Genomic DNA, 26478 nt, shown 5'->3' on the forward strand with positions numbered 1-26478 from the left:
GAGCTTAAGTGATGTCTGTGTGGTATTTATTTGGCATGGGGTGGAAACAATATGAGAGGGAAGAGAAAATATGTTTTGCGTTATCTCGCAAAACTTTTGCGTTCTCTCGCAAACATATTTACGTTATCGCAAAACATTCAAACGTCCTGTTGTCCCGCTCCGTACATTAACAATGGAGCGGTTCAGAGTAGATTCCCGGACCAATAACTCGTGAGCTAAACGTTGTTATAACACAAATAACACACAATTCCTTAGACAATGATCTACGACCCAGTCTTCCTCAAAACGAGAATATAAATTGATCTCTATATGAGTAGGCGATATGGACAAGTCCAAAGAAACCGTCAGCAAAGTGACTGTAAATCCGAAAAGCGTTACTACAAAAATAATCATTAATAACTTAAATGTTACACACTGTGGTCTCACCAAATTCAGTTTACACATTAATGCTCTCCTGCTGAATTTAAACTGGTTTTATATGAAGGTAAAATCGTGCCATAAAGATTTGCATGCGCAGGATAACATTTGTAAAAGCGTACGTGACATTGCAAGCGTAAAATAAATTTGCATTCGCAAAAAAAGTTTTGTAAAGGTGTAAATCAAGCTGCAAGCGAAAGAAAACTGGGTGCATGCATTAAAGTGTCTGATGTCTGCTTGACTGGCGCGTTATTGAACCAATCAGATAAGAGAAAACGATGAGTCATCAGGAACCTCATTTGATTGGTCACAAGAAGGTAGCCCGCCTCCCCCTTCACGCTTGCAAACTCAATTTAGTGAGAGAATCTTGCCAAAAGTGTAAGCGCGAGACGGAACCGTACACATCGGTTTATTGCAAGAAACAGTTTTCGCCTGCGTAGGCAAGACGTTTGCAACAGAGTTATTTTACACACACAAAGACAGGTTCTGCGCGATGAATCCGTTTTGCAGTTAATAACACCATTGTTTTTGCACGCACACCTCTGTTTACAGACTCGCAATGCTTTTGGCCGTATTTCAGCGCAAAAAAACGTGCCAAAAGTGTATGCGTGGAAAAAACGGATGTCAGAAGAATACAGATCATAATTATTTGACGTAATATGAAGTTGCCGTTTCACAACACATGAATTACGCTTACGAAAAATGATACAATGCTGCAAAACTTGTTTTCTTTCGCTTGCAGCTTGATTTACACCTTTACAAAACGTTTTTGCGAATGCAAATTTATTTTATGCTTGCAATGTCACGTACGCTTTTACAAATGTTATCCTGTGCATGCAAATCTTTATGGCACGATTTTACCTTCATAGTTCTAGTTATACTACAGTATGTAGTACTGAAGTTAATCACTATTTTTCGTAGCCTAATGATCTTCGGGTTTTGCACTTTACAGACGATCCCTTCAGTCTTGTCTCAGCCGGCTCCCGCCTGAGATCAATACAAGGCTCGATTTGTGGGAAATTAAGTTAAAATTCATTGTTTACGTTACATAGAATGGGGTGTCATTTGTGTTATAAGAACGTTTAGCTCACAAGTTATTGTTCCGGGAATCTGCGACTATAGACCAATGTTTATGTACGGAGCTAGTCCTAAATTCTGCCAGCGGGACATTAAACATGAAGTGTTCAAAATGTTTTGCGAGATAATGCAAATATGTTTGCGAGACGACGCAAAAGTTTTGCGAGATAACGCAAAGCCTTATAGAAAAATAGCCTTATATTTTTTCCACCCCATGTCTCTAAAGGGGCTCCGTACAAAACAGTTAAATCTTTGTATGGAATATTTATTTACACCAGTTAAATTAGTTAAACCAGTTAGATTTTAGTAGACTAAATATAATGTAGATTTCGTCAACTAAAACTAGACTAAAACTAAAATGATGGGGATGACTAAAATAGAACTAAAACTAAATTGTATTTTAGTCAAAAGATTATGACTAAAACTAATTAAAAATTTGCTGTCAAAATTGACACTGATCTTAATTCTAATTTCATGTTAAACTGCACATTTTGTCAGTGACAAACCAGCAGTACATAAGGTTCAGTTAAGCTTTAAAATGTTAAAATTATTAAGTTGTACATTCAACAAAAAAGTTAAAATAGCTTGAAGTTAAAATAAATTATTATTATTATTTGAATTTCTGTTTCATTTTTCAGTTTTGGTCAAAGTATTGTGATGTATCGTGAACCCAACATCGAGATATGTACCAAATCGTGAGCTGAGTGTATCGTTACACCCCTAGTTATATGTTATAACTTTGGTGTTATGTCCAGGAATCATTGTTAATGCCATTATGGTTTTGTGACATTGAAAAAACATTTATTGTAATACACCTACAGTGGGAGACACAGAATTAAATCAGATTTTATATTTTTTAATAACAACACATGGTCTACAAATGTCTTTGTCAAGTGTTTTATTTAGAATTATAAGGCATGTCAGCACCAGTTTGGACAGTGTATTTGGCTCAAATAATTGAGTTATGATTTTTTGAAGGCTGGTAGACTTGTTATCAGAGAGAAATTGAGTACGACTGGATTAGTATTGACTTGGTAAATAACTTATATGGTTATTGATTCGAGCACCATATGAAACACTTCACAGTGATGAACAGCACAAGGAGCTGGTGTGTAACTTGCTTATTAAGGCAGTTTTTCCCCAAATTAAATTCTTATTCCAGACTGGGGGGTTTGCATTGTACAGCATAGAATATTGCAAAAAAAATTGTATTTAAGTAACTAAAAGGTAAAATTTTTGGTATTGAGATTTAAAGACGTGCAGCTCTTAAAGGGAGCATCTCACAGCTCTGGTCATTGGTGGAAGTTCCTGCTATTTTACAGTGGCTTAAAAATGATTTGTACCTTACATATAAAAATAAAGAATTTGTAAATGGGCCTACTTCCTTAAAAATGTATAAATTTCATTTGCTTATAAATGTATTTTAAACTAAGACGAATGCACAAAAAAGTGATGCTTAATGAAGCTTGTTTTTTCTTTCATTTTCTTATACTTCAAAGTACCATTTTTGCACTTTTATTCCACTGTTTATAATTTGTGGGTTTAAGTCTGTTACCCCCTGTTTTAACATTATATAATGCAATGACCAGTGAAGTGCCAGTTTGTTACATACAAATATATTATATTAGGCCTTTGATACTTCTTGTGGTATGTTTTGGCTTTTGCAAGAGGTAGCTTTACAATTCTGTCATTCCATATTAAGCACCTAAAAAAGCACCACATTTGAACCACTCAGGAAAACAATTGTTCAGCTTCACTGTGGTAATGTCCAGGTATAAAGGTCAGTGGTTATTGGTTACTATAGTCCTCTTAAACGGAATCCACATTCAGTCCTAAAAGAAAAAGGAAGATTGCTGTTTCAACAACAATGACAAAAAAGTATATGTAGGTGAAAATGATCTCACCTCAGATTAAGCCCAAATGCTTGTGTTGTTTCTCATAGCTCACTGCATTGTTGGAGTTACTTCCTGTTGAATGAAAATGCTACAGATTACTCCTCATTTGCAGTCTTTCATTGGTGGCTACTTGTGTTTCTCCTCCCTACTTCTAAAAAATACAAAACAAACTGGTGGTCATACTAACCTAAATCATCCTTGTAATCTTTGAAGTACTTGAGTCTCAGGCTACGTCCATCTAGACGGAGAACAGTTTCAATAAATGACTAAATATGTTACTGTATATAAACTATTGTTTTGGATATGAATCCTGTTTAGATGTATACAACCACCACGTTAATATAACCTACACATAGTACACCATAACATTTAAGAATAGCAGAGTGTGGATAAAGGGATGAATGTGTGAATAATGGGATAAAGGATCCCTTGCAGACCTGAGTTTCCTCTCTGTTTGATGCACTGGCCTCGGTTGGGGATCCCAGCAGAGGGCTTTCCCGGGCTGATGATGTGACACTCATAACCAGTGGGACAAAGCAAAGGTTCATCTCCATCCTCGGTGGTGCTGCAAGCCTCAGCTGCACATTAAAGCACAATTGTGTGAGTTACATTGTATCTAGGTCCAAACATGTTGCCAATGTAATGTATGTTGCACAACCGGTAATTTGTAAATTACTGCTTTGAGCCCCAAAAGTGCCCTATAATTAATATTTATTGGGCACTTATCTTGTTCTTTTGTAGTAAATACAGAATGCAGTGTTGCAGCTGCAAATGGTAGTAAACGTAATGGAGTTCAAATATAAATGCGCTGAAATGCTAATTTCATTTTGAAAGATGTTTATATACTAAAAGTTTTATTAACATTTAAGAGAGCAATAGATGGCACAGCACCAGTGCCAGCTTATTGTTGCTTTGTGTATTCTATCCTGCTGACGAATGAATACCCACCCTGCAGAACTTCCTCTGGTCCATCTAAAAGCCAGCCGTTCCCTCCCAACCACCGCGGCTTGGGCTGCACCAACCAGTCCAGCACTGGTCAATAAGAAATCAAAACAACATCAACACATTATGTCAATTCGTTTTAAATTCCTACTTTACAATGTTAAACCCAGCTGAAGTATATTTTAAAATATAATAGTTATGTGCGATTAATCGTGATTAATCACAGAAAAAATGTGTGATTAATCCGATTAATTTTTTTAATCGATTGACAGCACTAATTAAAACCATTACAACATTCCTTTATGTAGATGTTTTGGGCCATATTCCAGTAGGACTTGATGATGTTTGTTCCCACCTGCCATACAACATCCCACCAATAGAACCCAACACCAGTAAAGACCAAGAGAGAACGTTTTGATTTCCCTTAAAACCAGTACATTTCCCAGTATAATCATTAACCTGATGGTGACCTATATGGATTATTAAAGGGATAGTTCACCCAAAAAATAAAATTCTGTCATGAATTACTCACCCTCAAGTTGTTCCAATCCTGTACAAATTTCTTTGTTTGGTTGAACACAGAGAAAGATTTTTGGAAGAACGTTAGCAACTGACATTTCTGGGGTACCATTGACAACCATAGTAGAAATAATTATTCTATAATTTATTTGTTCTGTTCAACAAAAATATATATATTTTGAAGGATTTATGAAAGCAAATAGTTCTGGGGCACCTCTGACAACCATTTTAATGGTAGCCAATGGTGCCCCAGAAATGTCAGTTGCTGACATTTTTCCAAATATCTTTCTGCTAAAAACAAAGAAATTTATACAGGTCTGGAACAACTTGAGGTTGAGTAATTCATGAGAGAATTTTTATTTTTGGGTGAACTATTTGAATTTTTCTCACCAGGTGGAGGCTGCACTGACTCTAAGCAGGCGTAGATGCAGCCATTGTAACAGCACCGTTTGTGTCTCTCGCACTCTGAATCTGAACGACAGCCTGGAACCTCACAGGCCCGTTCGGGCAGCATCTGGGGTGGTGGAGGGCAGCGGTCATTTTTCTGGTGCTGAGTCGTCTGGGGATGGTTGGGGTACTCGTAGTCCTGAGAGAGGAAGAAACGCATGTAAACATAAATCATGAAGAAGATTTTAGATGTTTTAGGTTTTATCACCGCCTGTGAACATAAGCCAGAGTAGACAGAGGCAGGTAAACTTGGGTGAGCCAAAGATTTACCCATGTTAACACTGTACGTCTCAGATTAACAGTGGATATACTGTTCAGGAATGTAATCCCTTTTCTACGGATGCTGTACATGTACAAGAAAGCTTTTCATGCAGGTCTGGGTTTTCCACTTTTCTTTTTCCCATGGCCTGAATAGATCTGCATGAGCCAGGTTTCGATTTGCAGCTGGGGTACTGTTGAGGGGCGAGAATACAGTATACTCTGTGGTCTCCCCACTTTTCTCTTTCTCTGGCGTTCTTTCTGCAGTTCAACACCGCTTGACAAGCCAAGTATAAAACCACATTCTTCTGCTGAAACTCCAGACCTGACCTGTTTAGAATGCAGACACGCATCTCTCTCTTTTTCTGGCTGGCATTCATTGTTTTACATTCCTCCTCACAGCGCCTTTTATTAGAGTCCAACTCAAAATGTGACTTTAATTTTGTTTACTAATTAGATTATGGCTTTTTAAACATAAAACTCAGCATGTTAATTTGGCACGTTTGGAGATTTGTTTTCGAACAAACTCTTAAAATACAAGCAAATGTTTGTCATGGGTTGTTGTGGCAACTGTAGCAGTTTATAGATGTATTTTTGTGTATACAGTATATATATACATATAATTTTTGTATATATACACACTGAAAAGTTTTTAGAACACTTGAGTGAATTGTCTTTCATTGTCACGATTTTGATCTGAAGGTGTATGCTTAAATATTTGTTAGTTAATAGTTAATAGTTATAATTATTAGTTAATAATTAGTTTTGTGGGTGAAAATTAAAAACACGTTTAAAGGTCCAGTGTATGAAATTTAGCGGAATCTAGTGGTGAGGTTGTGAATTGCAACCAATGGCTCACTCCACCCTTCTCTTTCGAAGCACTACGCCTACGGTGGCTGACACAGAACTAAGATGTCGTCATGTTTCGCTTCTTTGCCGAAGGAGATAGCCTATTTACGAAACGCGTTCTGTAGCGCAGTTTGTCCGTTTAGGGCTACTGTAGAAACAATAGTGAATTCCATGTAAGGGGACCCACGGTGTATGTAGATAGAAATATCTCATTCTAAGGTAATAAAAACAACGCTTAATTATGTAAGGTCTTTATACACCTCTGAACACATAGTTATGATATTGCATTTCTGTCAATAGATCCTCCAAAAATTACACACTTTGAGGTGGTATTACAGAGCAAATGGTAGATGAACAAATCGTTCAAAGCACATTCAGCTGTATCCGGTTTTACCACTTCATGCACTGAGCTATTATTCTGGTTCGTTGCTAAAGAAAAACAGTATACTTTTCTAGAACTGGGTAGACTATTGAGTCCATGGAAATGGCCCACTTATTTTGGACCTATTTTATAGATGCTCTTGAGCTCCTCAACTGAAAACTGCTTCCTTCCTTAAGACATTAGCGATGACATCACTGTCATTACAGCAATAGTTTCTCAGACCAGAGGTAAGTCTGTATCCCACGTGTCTTACAGCAATATTTACAACAATAATATTTACAACAAATACAGATTTACAATATCAGCACAAAAGTAATTCGCCACACTGTTTTACTAGTGTTTCAAATGGAAAAAGATGTAAATATTAAGATAAGCTTGCCTTAGCTAATTGTTAAAATGTACAGATAACATTTTCCCAAGAGTGTTTTGATTAGGTAGAAAGGAAGTGATAGTGTGTTCTTCCTGTCTGAAACAAGTCCCTTGAAATACGTGGTTATCTATCCCAGATTCTCTGTTCCTGCTTAGAAGATATCAGTACTATCATCATTAATCATTCGTCTCACTGTGGTTACATAAGTTGCCGGAATGGCATGTGTGTCTTTGATGTCAATCGTGAATGCAGGCTTTCCATGATAAATCTTCCATCATGTGTTGGACATGTAGTGTGGAGAATGTCAAGATAAACTGTCAGCACACTCTCAAAAGAGCCACAAAACAGTTTTTTCTCCATTCATGGTACTCCACCCTACTTTATATCCTTCAGGGTTATATTCATTGAAGCCCCTGTTAGAACGGACAATAAGATTTGAACCAAATGCGTGTTGATGTACTTAGCACTCTGTATTATGGTCATTTAAGCAATCATTGGGATAATTATGAGAGGAAGACTAAATAGCCCCCTTGCCTTGATTGAGGTCTAGACGTCGGCATGTTACATGCTAAGCTCATTTCCTGCCGATTTCTGGGACTTTACAGCTGCTTGACTACTTCAGAGATTTGCCTCTGCGTAGAGTTGAATGAGTACGAAGGGGTCTGTAGATGATTTGCAGATCTGAGGATTGAAAGAGATGTCATGATGAAGGCCAAGGCAAAAGTTGCAGAAAAAACTCTCTCCCCATATTTCCCTTAATAGTCTTAATTCTCATAGGTGTTGCTCTCTGTAATTCAGTTTATTTCTCAAGTCCAAATTGATCACAAAACCTCAACCTATACTAACAATTGGTGTAACCTATCTGCAGATCTTATATCTTCACAGCAAAATCGGCAGTGTTATAAAAGGTCAAATTAACACTCACAGTGTATATATAATCCACACTATCGAAGTGTTTTTTAACACTGGCGATTTTGCTGTGTTGGAACAAAGCAATCAATTTTGTACCAAGAATAAATGAGTAATTATATAATCATCATAATCATGTATATTAAACAGAACAAAGGAATATTGGCATGTCAAGGACATAACAAGGACATAAGTTTGCCAAGCCATTGTGTTGTCTAAATAAAAAAGGGTTGAAATATTGTGATTTTTTAAAATATATATGGAATGCATCATATGAAATTAATCTTTACATTAGTATTTAAGTTTGAGGCTCAGCTGACTGGGATTTGCTTCAGTTGCAACACTGAACACATGACTGCCTTAAAACTGCTTTGGAATTAACTCATAATGGGTCTCTAATGAGTGCACCTAAACAGACAAATGCTTTTTATAACGCCAAATATGAATGCAATTTATAATGTTGAATAAATATGAGTATGAATGCAACTTTGGGATTAAAAGCTTGCAAAGCTATCTATTATGCAACACTTTTTAAAGTTTTTTTTTAATTAATAATCTGCCACAAAGGAGTTTTTTTTGTTTAGTGACATCACTCACTTGTTTTTATTGTGTCCCGGTGTTTCTTGTTTCAATTATTATTTTGTGTATATAAAGCCCTCATGTTTCTATTGTTGCTTGTCAGCTTTGTTGTTGAGTCTCACCAGTTGTCCAGGAAAATCTTTTGGTTATTTTGGTTATATTTTATTTAATAAAACTGCACACAGGTTTTCTCGACTTGCCTTGTTGACTAGTAGAGAATGCAAAACTGCCAAGGACCTTGCCAGAGGAAGACAGACACCTCATTTCGCCTCAGGATCAGGGGTGGACTGGACATCTGGTGTTTTCCCGGTGGGCCGCTAACGTATGGGGCCGGAACGGAGGCGATGGCCGCTAACATATGGGGCCGTAACGGACGCATTTGCCGCTAACGTATGGGGCCGTAAAGGAGGCATACGTATGCATGCACAACCACTCCCCCACCCCATCGACAGATTCGGTGGAGGGCCGATGCGGGCCTAAAAATGCCAGGGCTGATTTTTCTTCCCAGTCCAGCCCTGATCAGGAGGTTGTTGACAGGTAGCCCTGAAACATCTATCATCTTGTGTAGCTTTCAAGCCTTCCCTCTGTGGTCTGTTAATCATCACTGTGGATCTCTGAGTGATGGGGCTGTATCAGTACAGCAGAGCTGAGAAGACCACTGACATGCCATCACATGTTCTAAGACCGACCGCATGTTCTAAGACCCACGCTGTGCTTTTATATGGTACACCAAAGACCTAATTCCCTATTAACGGTCTTTAATTTCTATTTAGGAAAAAGATTAAATAGTTATCATTATAACCTTCCCATGTTATAAGCATGTTTTAATCTTATAATGAGAAACCTCTGATCAGCAGTTTTCAAACCTCTGTTTTCCCTTACAACACGATGGGTCAAATCCCAGGACATGCACACACGAAAAAATAAACCTCAAATGCACTTGTTTTTTAAATAAAACATCAGCTAAGTGCATTAATGTAAACCACAAGAATTCATACCAAACTCAAAAGCTCTTAAAAGCAGAGATTGGCCATGTTTGTTTCCAGTCACGAGCGAGTTGGGAGCCAGTTGGACCAGGACGACTTTTGGCCCTCTTTAGGCCCACACAGAAAAAGTAACTCAGCAAAACGCTGGACCCACTTTCTCTCCTCACCAATGGGGAAATGTGGTAAAGCTCATCTAGGTTTTAGAAAGGTTAACATTACAGAAGCGATCTCAATTACCCTCAGTTCCAGCCTAATTATGATTCATTATTAAAAGAGCTGTACTGTGTCTACTCATGATTCATCGACACACACCAGTGACCAGAAATGGAAAAGATAGAGAATAAGGGGAAGACAGCAGATGTTAGTTGTCACAGTGTCATGTGGAAAGAAAAATGAACCAGGTGGGACAATAACTGAGTGACATTTAAAGACAGAGTTGCCAAAGTCATTCCTTTAAAGGTCCAATGTGTGATTTTTTCGAGGATCTTTTGACAGAAATGTAATATAATATACATAACTATGTCATCAAAGGTGTATAAAGACCTTATATAATGAAGTGCTATGTTATTATTACCTTAGAATGAACTATTTCTATCTACATACACCGTGGGTCCCCTTACTCTAGAAGTGAAAACGTGACAACATCTTAGTCCTGTGTCAGCCAACGTAGTGCTTTGAAAGGGAGGGGTAAAGTGAGCCATTGGTTGTAATTCACAACCTCACACTAGATGCTGATCAAATTTAATAAACTAGACCTTTTCAGATAACTTTTGGCACGAATATAATCTGTTTAAAATGTCAGTCTGTTGTCTATCTTGAACCATGAATTGGAATTAAGTCAGTCTGTAAAGGATATAATTGAATTGCCCTATTTGATGCAAAATCCATCTTGCCATTCATTGTTAGTTTATATTAATAGAACCTACACTTTTTTGGCCCCAGACTTCCAGCCTTAAATCTCAGTCTCTAATACACACACACACACACACACACACACATACGCACGCACACACACATACGCACGCACGCACGCATACACACACACTAAACTCTACACCAACTGTGCATTCAACCGTAACCTGAGTAACTCAACTTGAGTCCTGGAGACACATTGTATTCATTCCTTTTCCCCGCTATATACTGGACCTAAAAATCTTCTTATAGATTCACTGAAGTCAACTTTTGAAACACTGCCCTTCACAAATAATATAAGGAATAAACTTAATATGGTACTACCATTGCTTTCCATCCACATGGTGGTAAAATGGTATTTTGGGACCTTATAATACCATGTAAATACCATTTGATACATTTACATTGGAATATGACATGCAAATGTCATATTAATGTAATCTAAATTTAAAGTTCCATATGGATATCTGTACATACAGTAAATGTGCCACACTATGCATGAACATCTCATAGTTAAACAACATTAATGTGCTATTGAAAGATGGCTTTGCTTTCAGCACACACACATGCATCACTAAAGAGTCCCAGATCTTTCCTTGAATCCTCACCTTGTGGTTAAGTCCCCTCTTTACAATCAAGCGTGCATTCCCTGAACCAGATGCCAGCAGCAGCAAGAAACCGACCAGCTTCACCGGCACAAACCCGGACCAGATCTGACAGCCCGGCATGATCTAGTTCTTTCAAGTCTGCTGTTTTGTGCCCGTCTCTTTCTCTCAGTAATCCTCAGACTTTTGAAGTTGGTCACGCTGTTCAAAACGTCCTCTTTCTTTGTTGTTGGATGTGTTGATGTTGTGCTATCCTGAGATGCGTGTCTTGTAGTTGGCACTGTTGGAAGTCTCTGTCCTCCTGTGGTTAATAATTTCTCAACAGGAGAGTTTCTTATGTCACAGATTATTAAAAAGATGCGCATGAAAAACAGATAGAACCACAAAAGGAGAAAAGGAGTGAGAGAGGGTGTGAAAAAAGTCAACGAAAGAAGTCAATGTAAAAGAAAAGTAAAGAAGGGGAGAGAGAGCGAGACAGCTGTCTGTGCATCGGTTATTCTGAAATGTGTCTACTGACACGGTTACCCTGAGAGAGGGAAGGAGGGAGGGTGCGGGCGGGCGAGAAAGCGAGAGGGAGGGTGGGGGTAAGACTTTTTTACACTTTTTTTCCTGAAACGTTTGTGACGTGTTTAAGGCTTAATAGACAAATCTGTGTTTATCAACATTTGGAAAATCAGCAATGTATACAGCAAAGAAGAGCCTGCCTGTCTGCCTTGAAAATGATCATATTGGTGCCTTTCTTCTGAAATTTCTCTGTGACCAGTGTGTGTATGTGCGTGCTCTTATTTCATAGGATAAAACAGAATGGGCGATCAGGCACAAGGAAGCATGTGGTGAAATCTGGGGAAGGGGCCACTTGTCTTTGAAATTTCAAGTTCCCTGTTAAAGTAGGACATCCCGCCTCCAGCCGCAGACTCTCTGTACCCTTCTGTGCCCCTGTTATGGAGACAGAAAAAAAGGAAGGAATTTCAACTTCCTCAACTTCAACCACCCCCTTTAGTTTGACCAGATAAAGACACCTGTGATTTTTTTACTGGACTGAAAGGGGGGAAAACAAGCTTACCAGAGATTCTTTAGTGAAATTAATTATTTTACACATTTCTTCATTCCTGTAACAGATGAAACAGTGTTCTGGTTAAAAGCAGGATGGAAAGCAGAGAATAGGATAGGAATCATCTAATTAGCTAATGATTTACAATGAAAGTCAATATGGAAATTGGGAATTCCAAAGGATTTCAAAACATTAAAAGCATATTAACCATTCAGTGCAGATTAGTAAACGAGTTTGACACACTGTTTTTTCAGGTATGTATGTATATTATCTATCTTCTGTATTCAGTGTATACTGCATCTACATATAAGTGTAAAGTCAATTTTGTAGTGAAACAACAAAAGCGTAGCTTGTTTTGAACCTGGATCATGTGGTGAATTCAACATTTTGTGCTGACAAAATGTTCTATGCTCTCCTTCTTGTAAGTCCCTTTCTGCCAAATGAATAAATACTGACTACAAAGCTGGCTTAGCAAAAGCTGATGTCTTTTTTTACTAAGATTAATAGAACCCAAAGAACAGATGAAAGAACACACGGAGGAAAGGCTACTGAAATAAAATTAGCATTCACAGCACCTGTATGGCAGGATGACAGTGAATTAACTAAATAAACATGTGTTTGATGCGCAGTGCGCACACACGTTTAAAGGGTTCTCAGTGCAAAAAATCGACGTAACGTAACGTAACGTAACGTAACACATAACATAACATAACATAACATAACATAACATAACACAACATAACGTAACATAATGTAACAACAACATTACTGTATATGCTAACTTGTGGAATTGTTTAAGAGATGTTTGTACAGTATAGGGCATATCAACATTCTAACAGTCTGTTTACATCACTTCTCAGAGGCATACGCCCATACAGACCACCATTTTTCACAACACACTCAGCTAATGTATTATGTAATGATAAACTGCTGTCACTGCTAGGGTGTGAGTCCTCTGATGATATAAACATTCCAAGTCTGTTTGCGGGGTTGTTGCCTTTTATTATCTGTAAAACATGATTGGTGTGCTCAGGGTGCAACTGCACATTTTCTGAGGGGTATGTGAGATCAGTATTGGCGCCCCTCATCGGCCACCCCAATATAGAAAAACACACAACAAATAAAAAATCGCAAGACAAGTTGTATATCACCTTTGGAGTCATTATATTTTACATCATGTGAAGGTGACAATCAGATTTGCATCTATAACAGAAGCATAAAGGTTTCCTTTTACAGAAACACTTTTCCAACTGCTTCACAGTGTAACAGATACACAATTCTGAAAAGATAAATAACAATTTGAAAAATAATGAAACATAAAGTTTATGTTCGGACATACACAATAAATTATGGCAGAAACTAACGATTATTTTAATAACCGTATAATTGGACGATTGTTTTTTTGATTAATCGGATATCAGGCTAAACAGTTTTTAAATGGATCTTTTGCTTATAATAACTAAATTAGACTTCAAATAAGGCTATTTATTGTATTCTTTGAAAAGTGAGTATCACTTATGTAGTCTAGAATTTTGACATTTAAAACTTAAAAAAAAAAACTTGTCAAGTTTTAAACAATAAAACTTCTTTAAATATCCCAAATATAAGTGAGTTGTAGCCCATTAGAGATGTGCTGATGAGGAAATAAACTTATTTCGATCTTTAAAGTTATACATTTAGATTATTCCCTTTCCTTCAACAAAAAGTATTATTAACATTATTTATTATTATCAGAATAAGACGAATAAGACGTATCACATGACTCGCGTTGTATTTTTTTGTTCTTTTCACTTAGGCCTAAAACGAATGCTTAGTTTGTGGTTCATTAATATTTAATAAAAACACAACAATAAAATTAGCCTATGTTAAACATACCTTTACTGTGCATTTATAATTAAAATATTATTGAAAAAACGAAATAAGATGGATAACAGATATTATAACGCAAATAAATAAAAAAATCTTTGGATTTTCCCCTTGCTTTAAGCATTTTTAGTTTGTGGTTCACATTTTATGAAAACATCATTAAGTAAAACAAAGACAAACTCACTTACATTGAACGCTCAAATTATTTTTTATTAACTAACGTTCTTTTGCGCTCTTGTCTCTGTCATCCTGTCAATCATTGCGCTGTTTCAGTGTCCACACGCAATATCTCCGGTGCTCTGTGCTGCGCGCTGTTTGCAGAAGAAGCAACTGCTCGCGTTATGTGAAGGACACGGACCGGACGTTCAAACTGCACAGCTCGCGTCGTCATATGAGGAAAACGCGTCCGACGATTAATGAAGAACCCGATGATGCGTGATAGTGGGAGACTTAACAGCTTTAACAACCGTCTCAGACTCTCCCGAATGTAATTATAAAGCTCCTTCACAAACATAGATTTATTTTATAAGCGCCAAAGATGTAGGCCTAGAGGTGACCTGATATTGTATTATAATATGAACTACCTCTCATGCAACGTTAAATAACTTGTTTTTTACTTGTCAATTTACTTTTCATTTTCATGTTCTGTTCTGCGCTTTGGGAAGTTTCTTTGCTCGATCCATTTGGTCATGACTGTGAAAGAGTGATTGGTTGACATAATAACTTGATTAAATAAATTATATATTTATTGAACTCGTTTAAAATGCTAGACAAAAGTGAAACTAAAACGTTTTAGATAATGACTTTTTCGTTATATTTTTTTATAACGTTTTATTTAAAAAAACGTTAAAAAATATTTTGGCACAATGGCGCCCCTATGCACCGCATATATTGCATACCCCATTTTTGCGCCCCTGGGTGTGCGGAAATGGAATTTTATGATTCATGTTTTGATAAAAGAAATTTGGGTCCCGACCTCAATATGCTCTGGAAAGATAAATCTGGGAAAAAAGGCCACGATGTGCACTAAAACCCATCTCAGTCTATTTTCTCCCTCAATGTCTCTCTCTTTGAAACAAATACCTTTGATTTTGCATGTATAGTGCATGTACAGTGAGTGATGTGGGCTAGCTAGTGTGTGTGTTGTTACACACATGGACAACGTCTACCATGTGCTTTTCAACGAACATTTTTGGTCAACTTCACATTCTCTTCGAAGTGATCACTTTTAAATGTGTCCTAAGATACACCCTAACATTCAAGTTCAAGTATGTCGACATTAGAGATCAAGTCAGAGATTTACTGTATTAGGCTACACAGATCTAAATCTGCTCTTAATGGAGTTTATTACATCAACCGCTCCACAGCTGTTCCCATCATTCCTGTTTATGTCTCCTCTCATTTGCCCTCATTAATTTCATCCAACAACCAAGAAGGGCAAAAAGAGAATGGGAGAAAGAGAAAAAGAGAGTGGGTTCAGAGTGAAAGCGAAGAAGAGAACAAAACCACCATGATTTTATCCCTGCATATTAATTGTCTTTCTAAATTTTAGTTTCACTTTTTAAATTGAGGCCCGGTTTCACAGACACGGCTTATCTTAAACCAGGACTATGCCTTAGGTGAAATAAGATATGCATGTCGCTTTTATAAAAAACGCCTTAGAAGCATACTGGTGTGCATCTTGAGACAAAACAATGGCCCTGATATATTTCAAGATATTTCTGGGCAAGTTATGTTCAGTTACAGTAAGACAGGTCACACATTCATTTTAGTCTGGGACTAGCATTAAGCCTTGTCTTTTAGTATTTGCCATTTTCATTCGTCTCACTCAATAGACGCCTTTACTGTTAGTAAACATTGGGATGGGTTTTTTCACTCACTGTCTAGGACCACAATTCTTTTTGGAAAAAGTTAACTTTGACGCAAGGAACCTGGCAGACCTGTGTCACGGAACACGGAAGAACCCAAGCGCAGGCAGGCAGTGACGGGGTTAACAAAAGATATTTATTATAAATAATAAGCAGAACACAAAGACCCACGATGGGGCAAAATACAGGAACAAGCAAACCATAAACAAGTACAGCACGAGGACTAACTGACATTAAACTGAATAAAACACTTGAACTAAACTAAACTAAACACTTACTGAGACGAAAAAACCAACACGACAGGAACAGGCAATACCGGAAACATAGGACGAGCGACAAGACAAACTGAATATAGCACAAGGCATAGCACGCACACATTGAACGAAATACACGAGCCCAGGACAAAGAAACAAGAGGGTATATATAGGGAAGACAAACGAGGGATAATTACACGGGGCAGGTGTGGGACATTAAACACTCAGGGAAAGATAACGAGGAAACGAGATGGCGGGAACAGAGACGAGACACTGGAGAGAACGTATATTATTGTCAAAAGGACAATAATATGTTTCTCTCCACACATAACCAAAGGCTTTGCCATGGCTCTGCTACACGACCAAGAAAAACATGACTAAATGAAGCAGAGCCATGACAACCTGTACGCGCTCACTCAATGGATCCAGAGACAGACGAACTGACAGGATTACCTCCAGTTAAGTGGTCAGACATCTACACCTACCAGACAGAGAAACCAAGCGTGTATAGTAAAGATAAACTGAGAGCGTATACATCTATACTGTAGATACCTGTGTGTACTAACAGCGACAAAAGTTAGCAAATGCATTTACTTGAACACAAACCTGACACATAACATGAGCCTTCTCACTGTTCCAGCTCCCTTTAATGCACTTGTGACAACTAAAGAAAAAGAGATGACAAACAGTTTCATTTACGTTTAGTTTATGGCCGATAGTTACTATGCGTTCCAAAGTTAACCCTACGAGAAAATAACCCTGTTCCCCAGTTTCTGATTTGGGCATAATTGAGATATTTTTACACACAAATCATAATCCACACCAACAAAAGACAGTATTTTTTTAATCTTAAATATTACGAAGTGAAATGCGAGCATTTTTGATGATCGTTTCTGTTCAGTCCGCTCGTTTTTTGTGTGTGTTTAACCACTAGCTGTCGTCAGTGTTTTTGTTTGGCTATGGAAAGGACCCCCAAATAGGATTAACCTTTTGTGAGGGACCCCTGTTTCTAAAATATATATCAATCTATATTTTTTTCTGTGTAAAGAAACTTTTAAAAATTTCTTGGATAAATAGTAAATAGAATATTATAAAGACAACACATTGTTTCTAAACCTAAATAGTCGGCAACAATTTCACTTTGAGTCCGAAAAAAGTAACTATAGTGAGAAAAACTCACTAAAAAGATTCAAATATAAACAATTCTGGAAACTATAGAAAAAAAGCATACAAACACTGTGGACTTTTATCATTTTTTGCTTAATCTTTTTCCTAGAAAATTTCTGGGGGGACCCTTCATCCTCCTTCATATCCCCGGACCCCAGTTTGAAAACCCCTGGGCTATGGCAGCAGGTATGTGTTAAAATATCAAATTGGAGACTGTATTCTGTCGATTGTGGCACTAAACAACACGACAAGATGATATTTTAAACTCCTTATGTAGCCGAATCTGTGCTGGTTTGTAGTGACCGCCTCCAGTTTTCCTTTTGTTTTGCCTCTAGCTAATGCCGTGACGCAAGCGTGACATCGGCGCCAAAGGGGTCTATAGAGTTTCAATTATTTAATGATAATACAAATACTCATATAAGGCTTCTATCAGATTAGATACTAATCTAGTTCTCTGTGGTGGTTAAATGAAAAAAAAAACTTCAGCTAATTGAGTAATTTTACTTCTACCTCATTGTGTGCTGAAACAGAATAGTCTGTCCCCTGGCAGTATTCCCGGACCAATCTTAAGGCAATTTGTAACTATTTTACGAGGTGACTAATTCGGATGAATTCTTATGATCTCATTTTAGTAGGATCTGCAATTGTGCCAGTGATGGTTAAGTTTAGGGGTGGGCCTTCAGTATAGCTTTTCTTATTTTGTTTTGTTAAACATTGTACAGACTCATGTAATTTCATTTTCTCAAGATGTTTTTTGTTTGTGTCTCAGTTTGTTTGCACGCATGATTTAAAGAAATCCCAGTTACCTCCAACAGCAGGGTCACTAGGAAAGCAATTTCATTGGCTGTTTCTGGAGTTATTGCCTAACCCGAAGTGCACCATCGAGGTCAAGGGTAGGGGGTCCGGGGGAATGGGTGGAGGGAGATACGGGCAGGGAAATAGACCAGGGACTCTTTAGACTCATTCCACTTTACTCAATCAACTGTTTCCAATTACAAACTTCAAAGGAGCTGTCTGCTCAGGTCAGAGCAAAACAGCATGTGTCTCATTTTCCTTCATTTTAAGCGTGATTTCTTCTTTTTAGGTTTTCCGAAGGGGTCTAGTGTCAGAAAATATATTGCTGCTTGTGTTTGGAATTTTAACAAAAATGTAAAAAGTATATTTTACATTAAAAAAATGTATACCATGATATTATTTTGTTTACATAGAAAACACAGTATTCACATATTTGGTCTTTTAATAATTATACTTAAAAGTGTAAAAGCATACCTATATAATTTTATTTATGTAGCAAAAACATGTATTCCCTCATATAAAAGACAGACCATACAATAATCCAAAACAATCTGAAACCCATCATGTCATGTCAGACAATCCCTCAGTAGTCAACCCATTATCCTGATATTTCATAGATTAGGTATTGAAGCTATAACATGTGTTGTCCCCATGTTGTGATTCTGGAGGACTTAAATGGGGTACAGACAGATTGAAGCTTTGATTTCACACCCCTCATTTGATGGCTTAAAAGGCCTCTTTTGATGGTATTACTGTATATGCACATGTGTTTTTGTGCTTGTGTTTTGTTGTCAAATACATATGGACAAGATAAGCAGGAGATTAATTTATTATGTTTACAAAAACGCTCTCTTTGTCTTGTGGAATGTTTGCTTTTTGAGATTTATTGGAAGTAACATGCATATCCCATATGGAAAGTCACGTCTCTAGCAGGATCCAGACCAGCATGCATACAACAACATCAAAGTGCAGATGCTGGGAGGAGATATTGCTTCCAGAGAAGACTGGATCAGAAATATGCTTTGATATCCTAGATAGATTTATCTTTGAAAATTCACATCACACAGTATGAAAGGGGAAAGATGAACATATGAACGTTTTGCTATCTCAAAAGCATCATCTCAATATCTTTATAAAATCATGTGGTTGTCTGTCTTAGGAAGATGTGGTAAATGCACAATGCTGAGGAAACATGTTTATCTTCGATAGATTATTATTTAAGAAAGTCTGATGTTTTACAAAACGTACAGTTCAGTCTAATATACCCATTTCTTGTTTTATGCTATTGATTTTTTTCTTCACTTATAAAAATAAAATGACTTATAACTAGTGGTGGAAATGGCAGAGATTCACTGGGAGTACTCAAATTGGGAACATATATATATTCCACTATATTTATGTATGAAATGTGCATTGCATTTAGAGGCCATGTCATCGATAAAAGAAATTCTTAAATTCACTCCTTGGACTCTGTCCCCCCTGCGTTTCCCCCCATTTCCAGCTCTGCTCATAACCGTTTTAGTCCTCCAACCTGCATTGCCCTGTTATCACCAGTAGATGGAGATCATTGAGAATGTTTTCTGTAGCTAGTGTTACTTTGACCTCAGGACACACGGCTAGGACGTTTATCCAAAACACATCTCAAAAACAAATTAGATTTGATTTTGTGCAATTTTAGATAGAAAAACCAAAAGACACTATAAAATGCCTGCAGCTTCATAATGGTGCTATAGATAAGTAATTTCAGCCGCTACTGTGATTGAATGCATCATATTTAGCAGCGGTTAAACCCTGAGTCAGCTTCCATTAATCCATTAGGGCACTGTCCCTTTTTTTGACTTACCGCAGCGATAGATCTGATGAAATATGATTGCATGCAATGGCATCATTATATAGCCACATTGAGAAGACTTCCCATAATCCATCAAAAAGTTCATTCTTGTGAGAACGCTCTAGTTACTCAAAGTCATCAAGAGTGAGAGTTGATGGACAGATTGTCAATTGACTTTCTAATGGTACCATTACCATGACAACGTGAGTGCTGGAGCATGCATGCATCATACTGCACAATAGTGAATTTAAAACCCCCTGCCTCAACAACTCCTCTTACTTTTTAAATTCAGAATTGCACTTTTCCACGTTCTCAGTCTCGTTCTCCAAGGGAATGTCACTTTCCTTATGCTTCCCTTTCTTGTTCATTTGATGCAGCAGAAGCAGAAAGAGGGCAGAGACGATAAGAGCCACTCCCGCCATTAGGAATCCAGCGCTATAGTCATTCATTTCATCAATGAAGATTCCTGCAGAATCAAGAGTTGAAATTGTAAATATAAGCACTAATAGTTAACATTTTCTAAAAAAAGTCACCCTTTGCTGTGAAAAACTCACTAGATGCTGTAGGTGGTTGGTATAGGTTTCTGAATGGATTTTTAATTTATTAGGTTGTTATGGGTGCTTGCTATGACATACGACACAAAGCCTTAAAGGGAGAGTTCACCCAAAAATGGTCCCCATTGACTTTCCATAGCAGGAATGAAAATTACTATGGTCAAGTCAATTGGGACCATTTCCGGGTGAACTGTTCCTATAACAACCACCTCTAGTTAGTGTGCACTTTTTTGGGTACCATCCCATCTCATTCTTTTCACCCACTTGCTTACGCACTTTTTCCTGCACGCATATTTTAAGCTCCAAGATATAAAGTTTCAGTGAAGTCAGTAAAGAGAGGGTTATTCGAGTCATCTTTTATAGTGCCACAGTAAAAGAGTTTTGGATTTTCCGGCCTGATTAAAACTCAGAGAAGCTGCTGGGGTGCGGAGATATCAGGACTAATATATGGTGTAATTACAGGCACGGTTATGCAGCCCCGCTGACTGCACTTTTCACCTGCAGTGCACAAATACAGTTTTCCCTCCTCTCCCAAATGTAGTCTTTGCTCTGTTTAATGAAATAAAAACCAATTCATATTAAGCACATTAGTCCTTCAGAATACAGGAAGTGATACGATTTTGGCAGTAGATGTGCCTTAAGCAGGCAGATGAGGTTTCTCTGGCTGATTTAGTGTTGAACTGCTTCTGGCGTTGGAAAGAGTTTCTGGCTGCTTGAAGACTCCAACTTTCTTTCCAACTTTTGCCTTATTTTGGCAGATATTCTTGACAAAAATGTAATAGCACGAAGAAAAACTCACTATTCCACATTACCAACCCATCTATCAGAGCTTATTGGGTGGCAATCAATTACAGCTATTATATGGATAGTTGTGCCCGGCCTTTCGTTCTCTGTTTGTTTATTGATTCATTGGGCACTTTTGTGGAGCACCTTTGATGTATTGTTACGGTACCGTTTGTGATGTGTTCCATGCACCGCATTAGCAGAGAGCAGTGGGCAATGAAACGTTGATATAAATTTGGCGAGGGCAGCTGAAGCGTGTTCAAAAAGATGAGGAAAAGCCATTTATGCAGTGACCATTAATCCATGAAATTTACACAATAGCCGAGTGTGAACAATGATGCGTTTCTTTCATGCTCAATGCTTTATGGGAAGATAACAGTAATATTGTGAATTGAGTCTTAGTGACATTAATGAGAAACCTTTTCAAGGCCAAAGGTAGTTGATGGGGTGAAGGTACGCATTAGTGTGACCTACAAGGACTTTTTCATTTCTGGACAAAGAGCTTGCGATTATGCAATAACCAACTAAAATGTAATTTTGAAATTTGTAAAGCTATCTTTTAAAAGTTATCTCGCAGCTCCAATATAAAATGTTATGCTTTTTAGAATGCAAGACTTGAAGGTACATCAATCTTTCTTTTTTTATTTTTATGCTATCTCTAGCTGGCTTTGATGTCTTAATGGAATAGTTCACTCAAAAAATGGTCCCCATGTAATTCACATACATAACATTGGAAAATCAATAGATGAACACCCTAAAAGAAGACTAGAAAGTTGAAGATCTCACCTGCCAACGGTGGTCCAAGTAGGCCACCACTGCTACGGATGAGCATGAAGAAACCCAAAGCACTTCCCAACTTTTCCACCCCAACTACTTCTGCAAGTACGGTGATGTGAATGGCCACGGTTGCTCCAAACACCAATCCATAGCCAGCACTGAAGAGCGCTAGGTGGGTGAAGGTGGCCGCTAGCGGGCAGAGCAGCAGAACAACGCCCAGCATCAACACAGTGACCAACAACTGATGTATTGTCTCCACCAAACGCAGATTAGCCACCCACCCAAACAGCAACCGACCCAAGAGGTCCAGGGCGGCAGAGATGGACATGAGGGCGGCCGCTTGGTACTCCTCCACTCCCTTGCTACGGGCGTAAGGTACCAGGAACAGTGACGGAGCAAAGAAGCCGAGAGCGGCGAAGACACCAAACATCGAGTAGACCATGAAGCGAACATTAGCAATGAGGGTGTAGTCCACGTAACGGATGATTTTTGTCTTTAGGTGTCGTTTTGAGTCTGGTTTGTCGTTTGTAAATTCTTTAGAGCTTGTGTGAGCTTGAGACAGCACTTTCTCCTCTGCCGTGAGCTCTTTAGGAGGAACGTGGCTGTCGAGAGGTCTCAGTAGAGCTCCACACAAACAAAGGTTGAGCTGTAGAGCTCCCAGGATCAGCATCGCTCCCCTCCATGAATACTGGTCAACAAGGAACTGGAATGATGGAGTTAGGATGAAGGTCAGAATGCATTCTCCTGCGCTGGCTAGAGCGTTGGCCACAGGCCGGCGCTTTTCAAAGTACCAGCCCAGCATGGTGACAGTCGGGGTCCAGGTCAGGGCATAGCCAAATCCTGCAGAGAATTTGAAAGGACATTGAGAGGGCAGTGCAGGTGGATATACACTGAGCTAGCATTTATTTCTCTGACTAGTCATTAATTTTCAGGGGTACAACATTATATGAACGCTGCTGGGTAAATGGACGATAGAACTGCAAGGTTATAAGCGTGATGAATATGTCATGAGCACATTAGCATGCTAATAATTAGGTTGTATGTAATAAATATCATATCATTTTCCCTTTCTTTCTTTCTTTCTTTCTTTCTTTCTTTCTTTCTTTCTTTCTTTCTTTCTTTCTTTCTTTCTTTCTTTCTTTCTTTCTTTCTTTCTTTCTTTCTTTCTTTCTTTCTTTCTTTCTTTCTTTCTTTCTTTCTTTCTTTCTTTCTTTCTTTCTTTCCCCACCATTTCCTCTCTTTCCATGACTTTTTCCTCCTGCAGTGTTGATGTACCAGAGAGGCTTATGACCAAGAGGTCCCTTACACCTGCTATAAATGGCTAATGACCTTTTAGTTGTGAATCAGCAATGTAACATCTGAAGCGTGACTCCACTGCGCATGAAGCAGGTGAGGACAGCCATATGCTCCATTGCTGGCAGCAGGCTCACCTGTAAGAAACCCCACAGTGATGTACAGCTGTAGCAGATCCTGGGCGTGTGACCCTGCCACCATCCCAACGCTGCTCAGCAGACCACCCACTATCACCACGCGCCGGGGACTGAAGTACGCGCTCAACGCAGAGCCTACGGGTGCTGCAATACAATACAAAAGAAAAACAAGAGCCATGTAATATCTCAGTATTCAGTAATATAATACTGAAGAAGGGAGAATATATTTGGTTGCTTGTAAAAGATTTTTTAGTATGAAAACTTGGTCCTGGTCACAAATGCCCTGGTCACATTACAAGCGACATGATCCCATTCATTTCAATGGAGAGCTGGCAACTTCCGGCGACACAAGCCGTAGCAACCATTGGCCACCGGATGGGGCGTGTGTAGTGATGCGACAAAGTTGAAAAATGTTTAACTTTATGCAAATGAGGAGCGACTTTTGGGAAAACAGCCAATAGGAGTGAGGATGGGAGCTAACCTGATTCTTCTCCTCTCAGCTCCAAGCCCGGATTGGCTAATCGGGAGGACCTGGAAGATTCCCGCCGGGCCGGTCCGGAGTTGTTGTACCACTGAAGGGGCGGACTGGCCATCTGGCATACCGGAACAAAACGCAAACGCATGGCCGAAACGCAAATGCAGACAGACGGACAAATTAGAAACGGGAATCGGAATGACAGCCCCACCCCCCCGGTCTATGGAATGGATGGAGGGCCGTTCTTGGTCAAGAATGCCAGGGCCGACTTTAAATCCTAATCCGCCCCTGCTCAGCTCCAGCAGTGAGGGTCACTAGAGGTGGGAATGCCCATTAGCGACCTAACCACCAACCCCTGTTGACTTGCAGTGACAAAGTCGTTTGTAATGTATATTTTATGTAAGGCTATTTTATGAGAATCACAAGGAACGCGCATTTTGAAAAAGTGCATCTCCAACAAATATAAAAAGATTATAAAGTGTAGAAGAGTGACAATGACTTCAGTCATTTTTTATACAATTTTCATTTTGACATTTGCAAACATCTAAAAACATTCTCCGGTAAAAGTAATGAAACTATGAGTTTAGGGAGCCCCTTAGTGGTAAACGTTTAATATCAAAATATCTATGGCCCACCAAGAAAAACTATTTGGACTTTGGTACAATGGAACCAAAATAATACTCAAATACATTTTTAATTATAATAAACAATAAACAAATATAATAAAGATTACTGTATTAAATGTAACTACATATTAACACCAGATATACAGTACTTTGGAGAAGTGATATGCTACAACATTTGCATACTCTTCTGACTTACAGTACACTTGTCCTTTTTGGGCAAACAATCTTTCATGTCACTGACTTTTTGTGCCTTCATAACCATATCAAGTTATTTGCCCAAAGACATTTTGTTTGTTGCTTGGTTTCTAAATGCTCCTGTAGCTCCATTGGTAAAGCGTTGTCAGTAACTCTTGCAAACTATCATCAAACACGTATGATCTGAAATAGATCTGATCTCTGTTATTTGTTATAAATTGTAGCTGGAAACTGTTGGCTAATAACAAACAAACAGGCACATACCTCCAAAATGTACAGTTGCCACAGTAATGGATGTGATCCATGAGCTAGCAGTCGCCGTGGTAGCAAAGTAGTGTTGGATCTCTACGAAGAACACACCAAAGGATTTGATTACACCAAATGTTAGCCCAAAGACAAGGAAGGTGGAGAGCACAATAAACCAGCCATAGCCTCCATCAGGGGGACCTGCTGGGCGCACAGTTCGCCTTCTGCCTTGGATCTCCATTTGAAGATGAGATAGGAGGTTAGCGTTCAAAGAATGATTGGTGACCTAAAATTGAAGATATATGTCAGACTATTTCGATATACTTGGAAATGCATATAATAACATGTTATAAATCGTTTTAGTTTAAATGACATCTGTCTGGAGTGTACAAGCATATATGTTACCAAAAAGAAAAGCAGACACAGTGTGGTCAATACTGATGTTATCTTAGCCCAGTAACACACAAGAAGAAAGTGATGAGGTTTATTAATTATTATCTCTGAATGTCCAAACAGCTGGAGAATATTTAACTACTACATCCTTGCATAATCATATGTAATATACAGCAAATCTGAAGAAAAATGTTCTGATCGTTTCTAATTTTACATTTCTTTTGAACGTTACAGGATTCAAGAGCTGTATCAAGGAGATCCATGTTCCATGGCATTATGTTTTTTTTTTCATTATTACACAATAGTACAATATTACACTCATTCCTTATTGCTCTAATGTGAACTTACCCTCTTATGGTATCTGGAGGTTGAAGAGACTCCTCATTAATGAAGAGCATCCACTGAGATGAGATGACATGGTCTTCTGATTTGAAACACATTCTGTTTCACATCTCTTACAGACTTGTCCACTCTGACACTGCATATCCATTCTTCGCACAGATACAAAGGTCAACACAGAGAAGCCGACAGTGGGAGGTAACTTGCTTAGAAAGAGTTAAGGTAAAGTTATGGTCAAAGAAGCTGATAAGCTACAATACATTTTAAGCTACACTAAAATAGAAACAAACAAATAAATACATTTATTCAGGTTTACTTGGCTGCCCGACTCTCACATTTGATCAGGCCACTTAAACATGCAGCTGATCTCTGGACCTGTGCATACATGTGCTTACTCCTGTTTTGCAAACACATTTGTACTCTGGACAGTAATATGCGTAGCACGAAAACAACGGGTGGGGAAATGAATAATTCATTGTTTAGAGCAGCTTGATATACAAGCCAGCAAGTTTAAGGAGGATTTAAATTCCTTAATAATTCTCTCAATAAATCACATGAATCATTTAATTTGTAATGTAAGCAACAAATAAACTAACAGGAATTAAAGAGACACTGCATGTTTATATCAACTGAAACTTGAAAATGATTCTTCCAAATGTACACTGCTGCTGCAGATCTGAA

The 26478-nt window shown here is 38.2% G+C and overlaps 2 protein-coding genes across 4 annotated transcripts; both read right to left on the reverse strand.

Moving 5' to 3' along the window:
* Window positions 1–2388: 2388 nt before the first annotated feature.
* wfdc1 (WAP four-disulfide core domain 1) lies at window positions 2389–11659 on the reverse strand. 2 transcript variants are annotated; one of them, XM_057348336.1, is made up of 7 exons: window positions 11151–11659; window positions 5241–5436; window positions 4338–4421; window positions 3827–3967; window positions 3577–3627; window positions 3399–3461; window positions 2389–3326 (listed from the first exon to the last, which is right to left on the reverse strand). In XM_057348336.1, exons 1-6 carry the CDS (start codon window positions 11268–11270, stop codon window positions 3400–3402), a joined length of 654 nt encoding a protein of 217 aa, XP_057204319.1. In that variant the 5' UTR covers window positions 11271–11659; the 3' UTR covers window positions 2389–3326; window position 3399. The 2 variants fall into 2 exon arrangements, with proteins under 2 accessions (XP_057204319.1, XP_057204320.1); XM_057348337.1 differs by lacking the exon at window positions 3577–3627.
* Window positions 11660–18543: 6884 nt separating this feature from the next.
* si:dkey-246g23.4 (uncharacterized protein LOC559426 homolog) lies at window positions 18544–26226 on the reverse strand. Of its 2 annotated transcripts, XM_057348364.1 has the most exons (5): window positions 25807–26226; window positions 25084–25351; window positions 23524–23667; window positions 22103–22933; window positions 18544–20445 (listed from the first exon to the last, which is right to left on the reverse strand). In XM_057348364.1, exons 2-5 carry the CDS (start codon window positions 25304–25306, stop codon window positions 20255–20257), a joined length of 1389 nt encoding a protein of 462 aa, XP_057204347.1. In that variant the 5' UTR covers window positions 25307–25351; window positions 25807–26226; the 3' UTR covers window positions 18544–20254. The 2 variants fall into 2 exon arrangements, with proteins under 2 accessions (XP_057204347.1, XP_057204346.1); XM_057348363.1 differs by lacking the exons at window positions 25084–25351; window positions 25807–26226 and adding an exon at window positions 24005–24284.
* Window positions 26227–26478: the final 252 nt, after the last annotated feature.

The sequence above is a fragment of the Triplophysa rosa genome, linkage group LG12 (genome assembly GCF_024868665.1).
Source record: "Triplophysa rosa linkage group LG12, Trosa_1v2, whole genome shotgun sequence".
NCBI lineage: Eukaryota > Metazoa > Chordata > Actinopteri > Cypriniformes > Nemacheilidae > Triplophysa > Triplophysa rosa.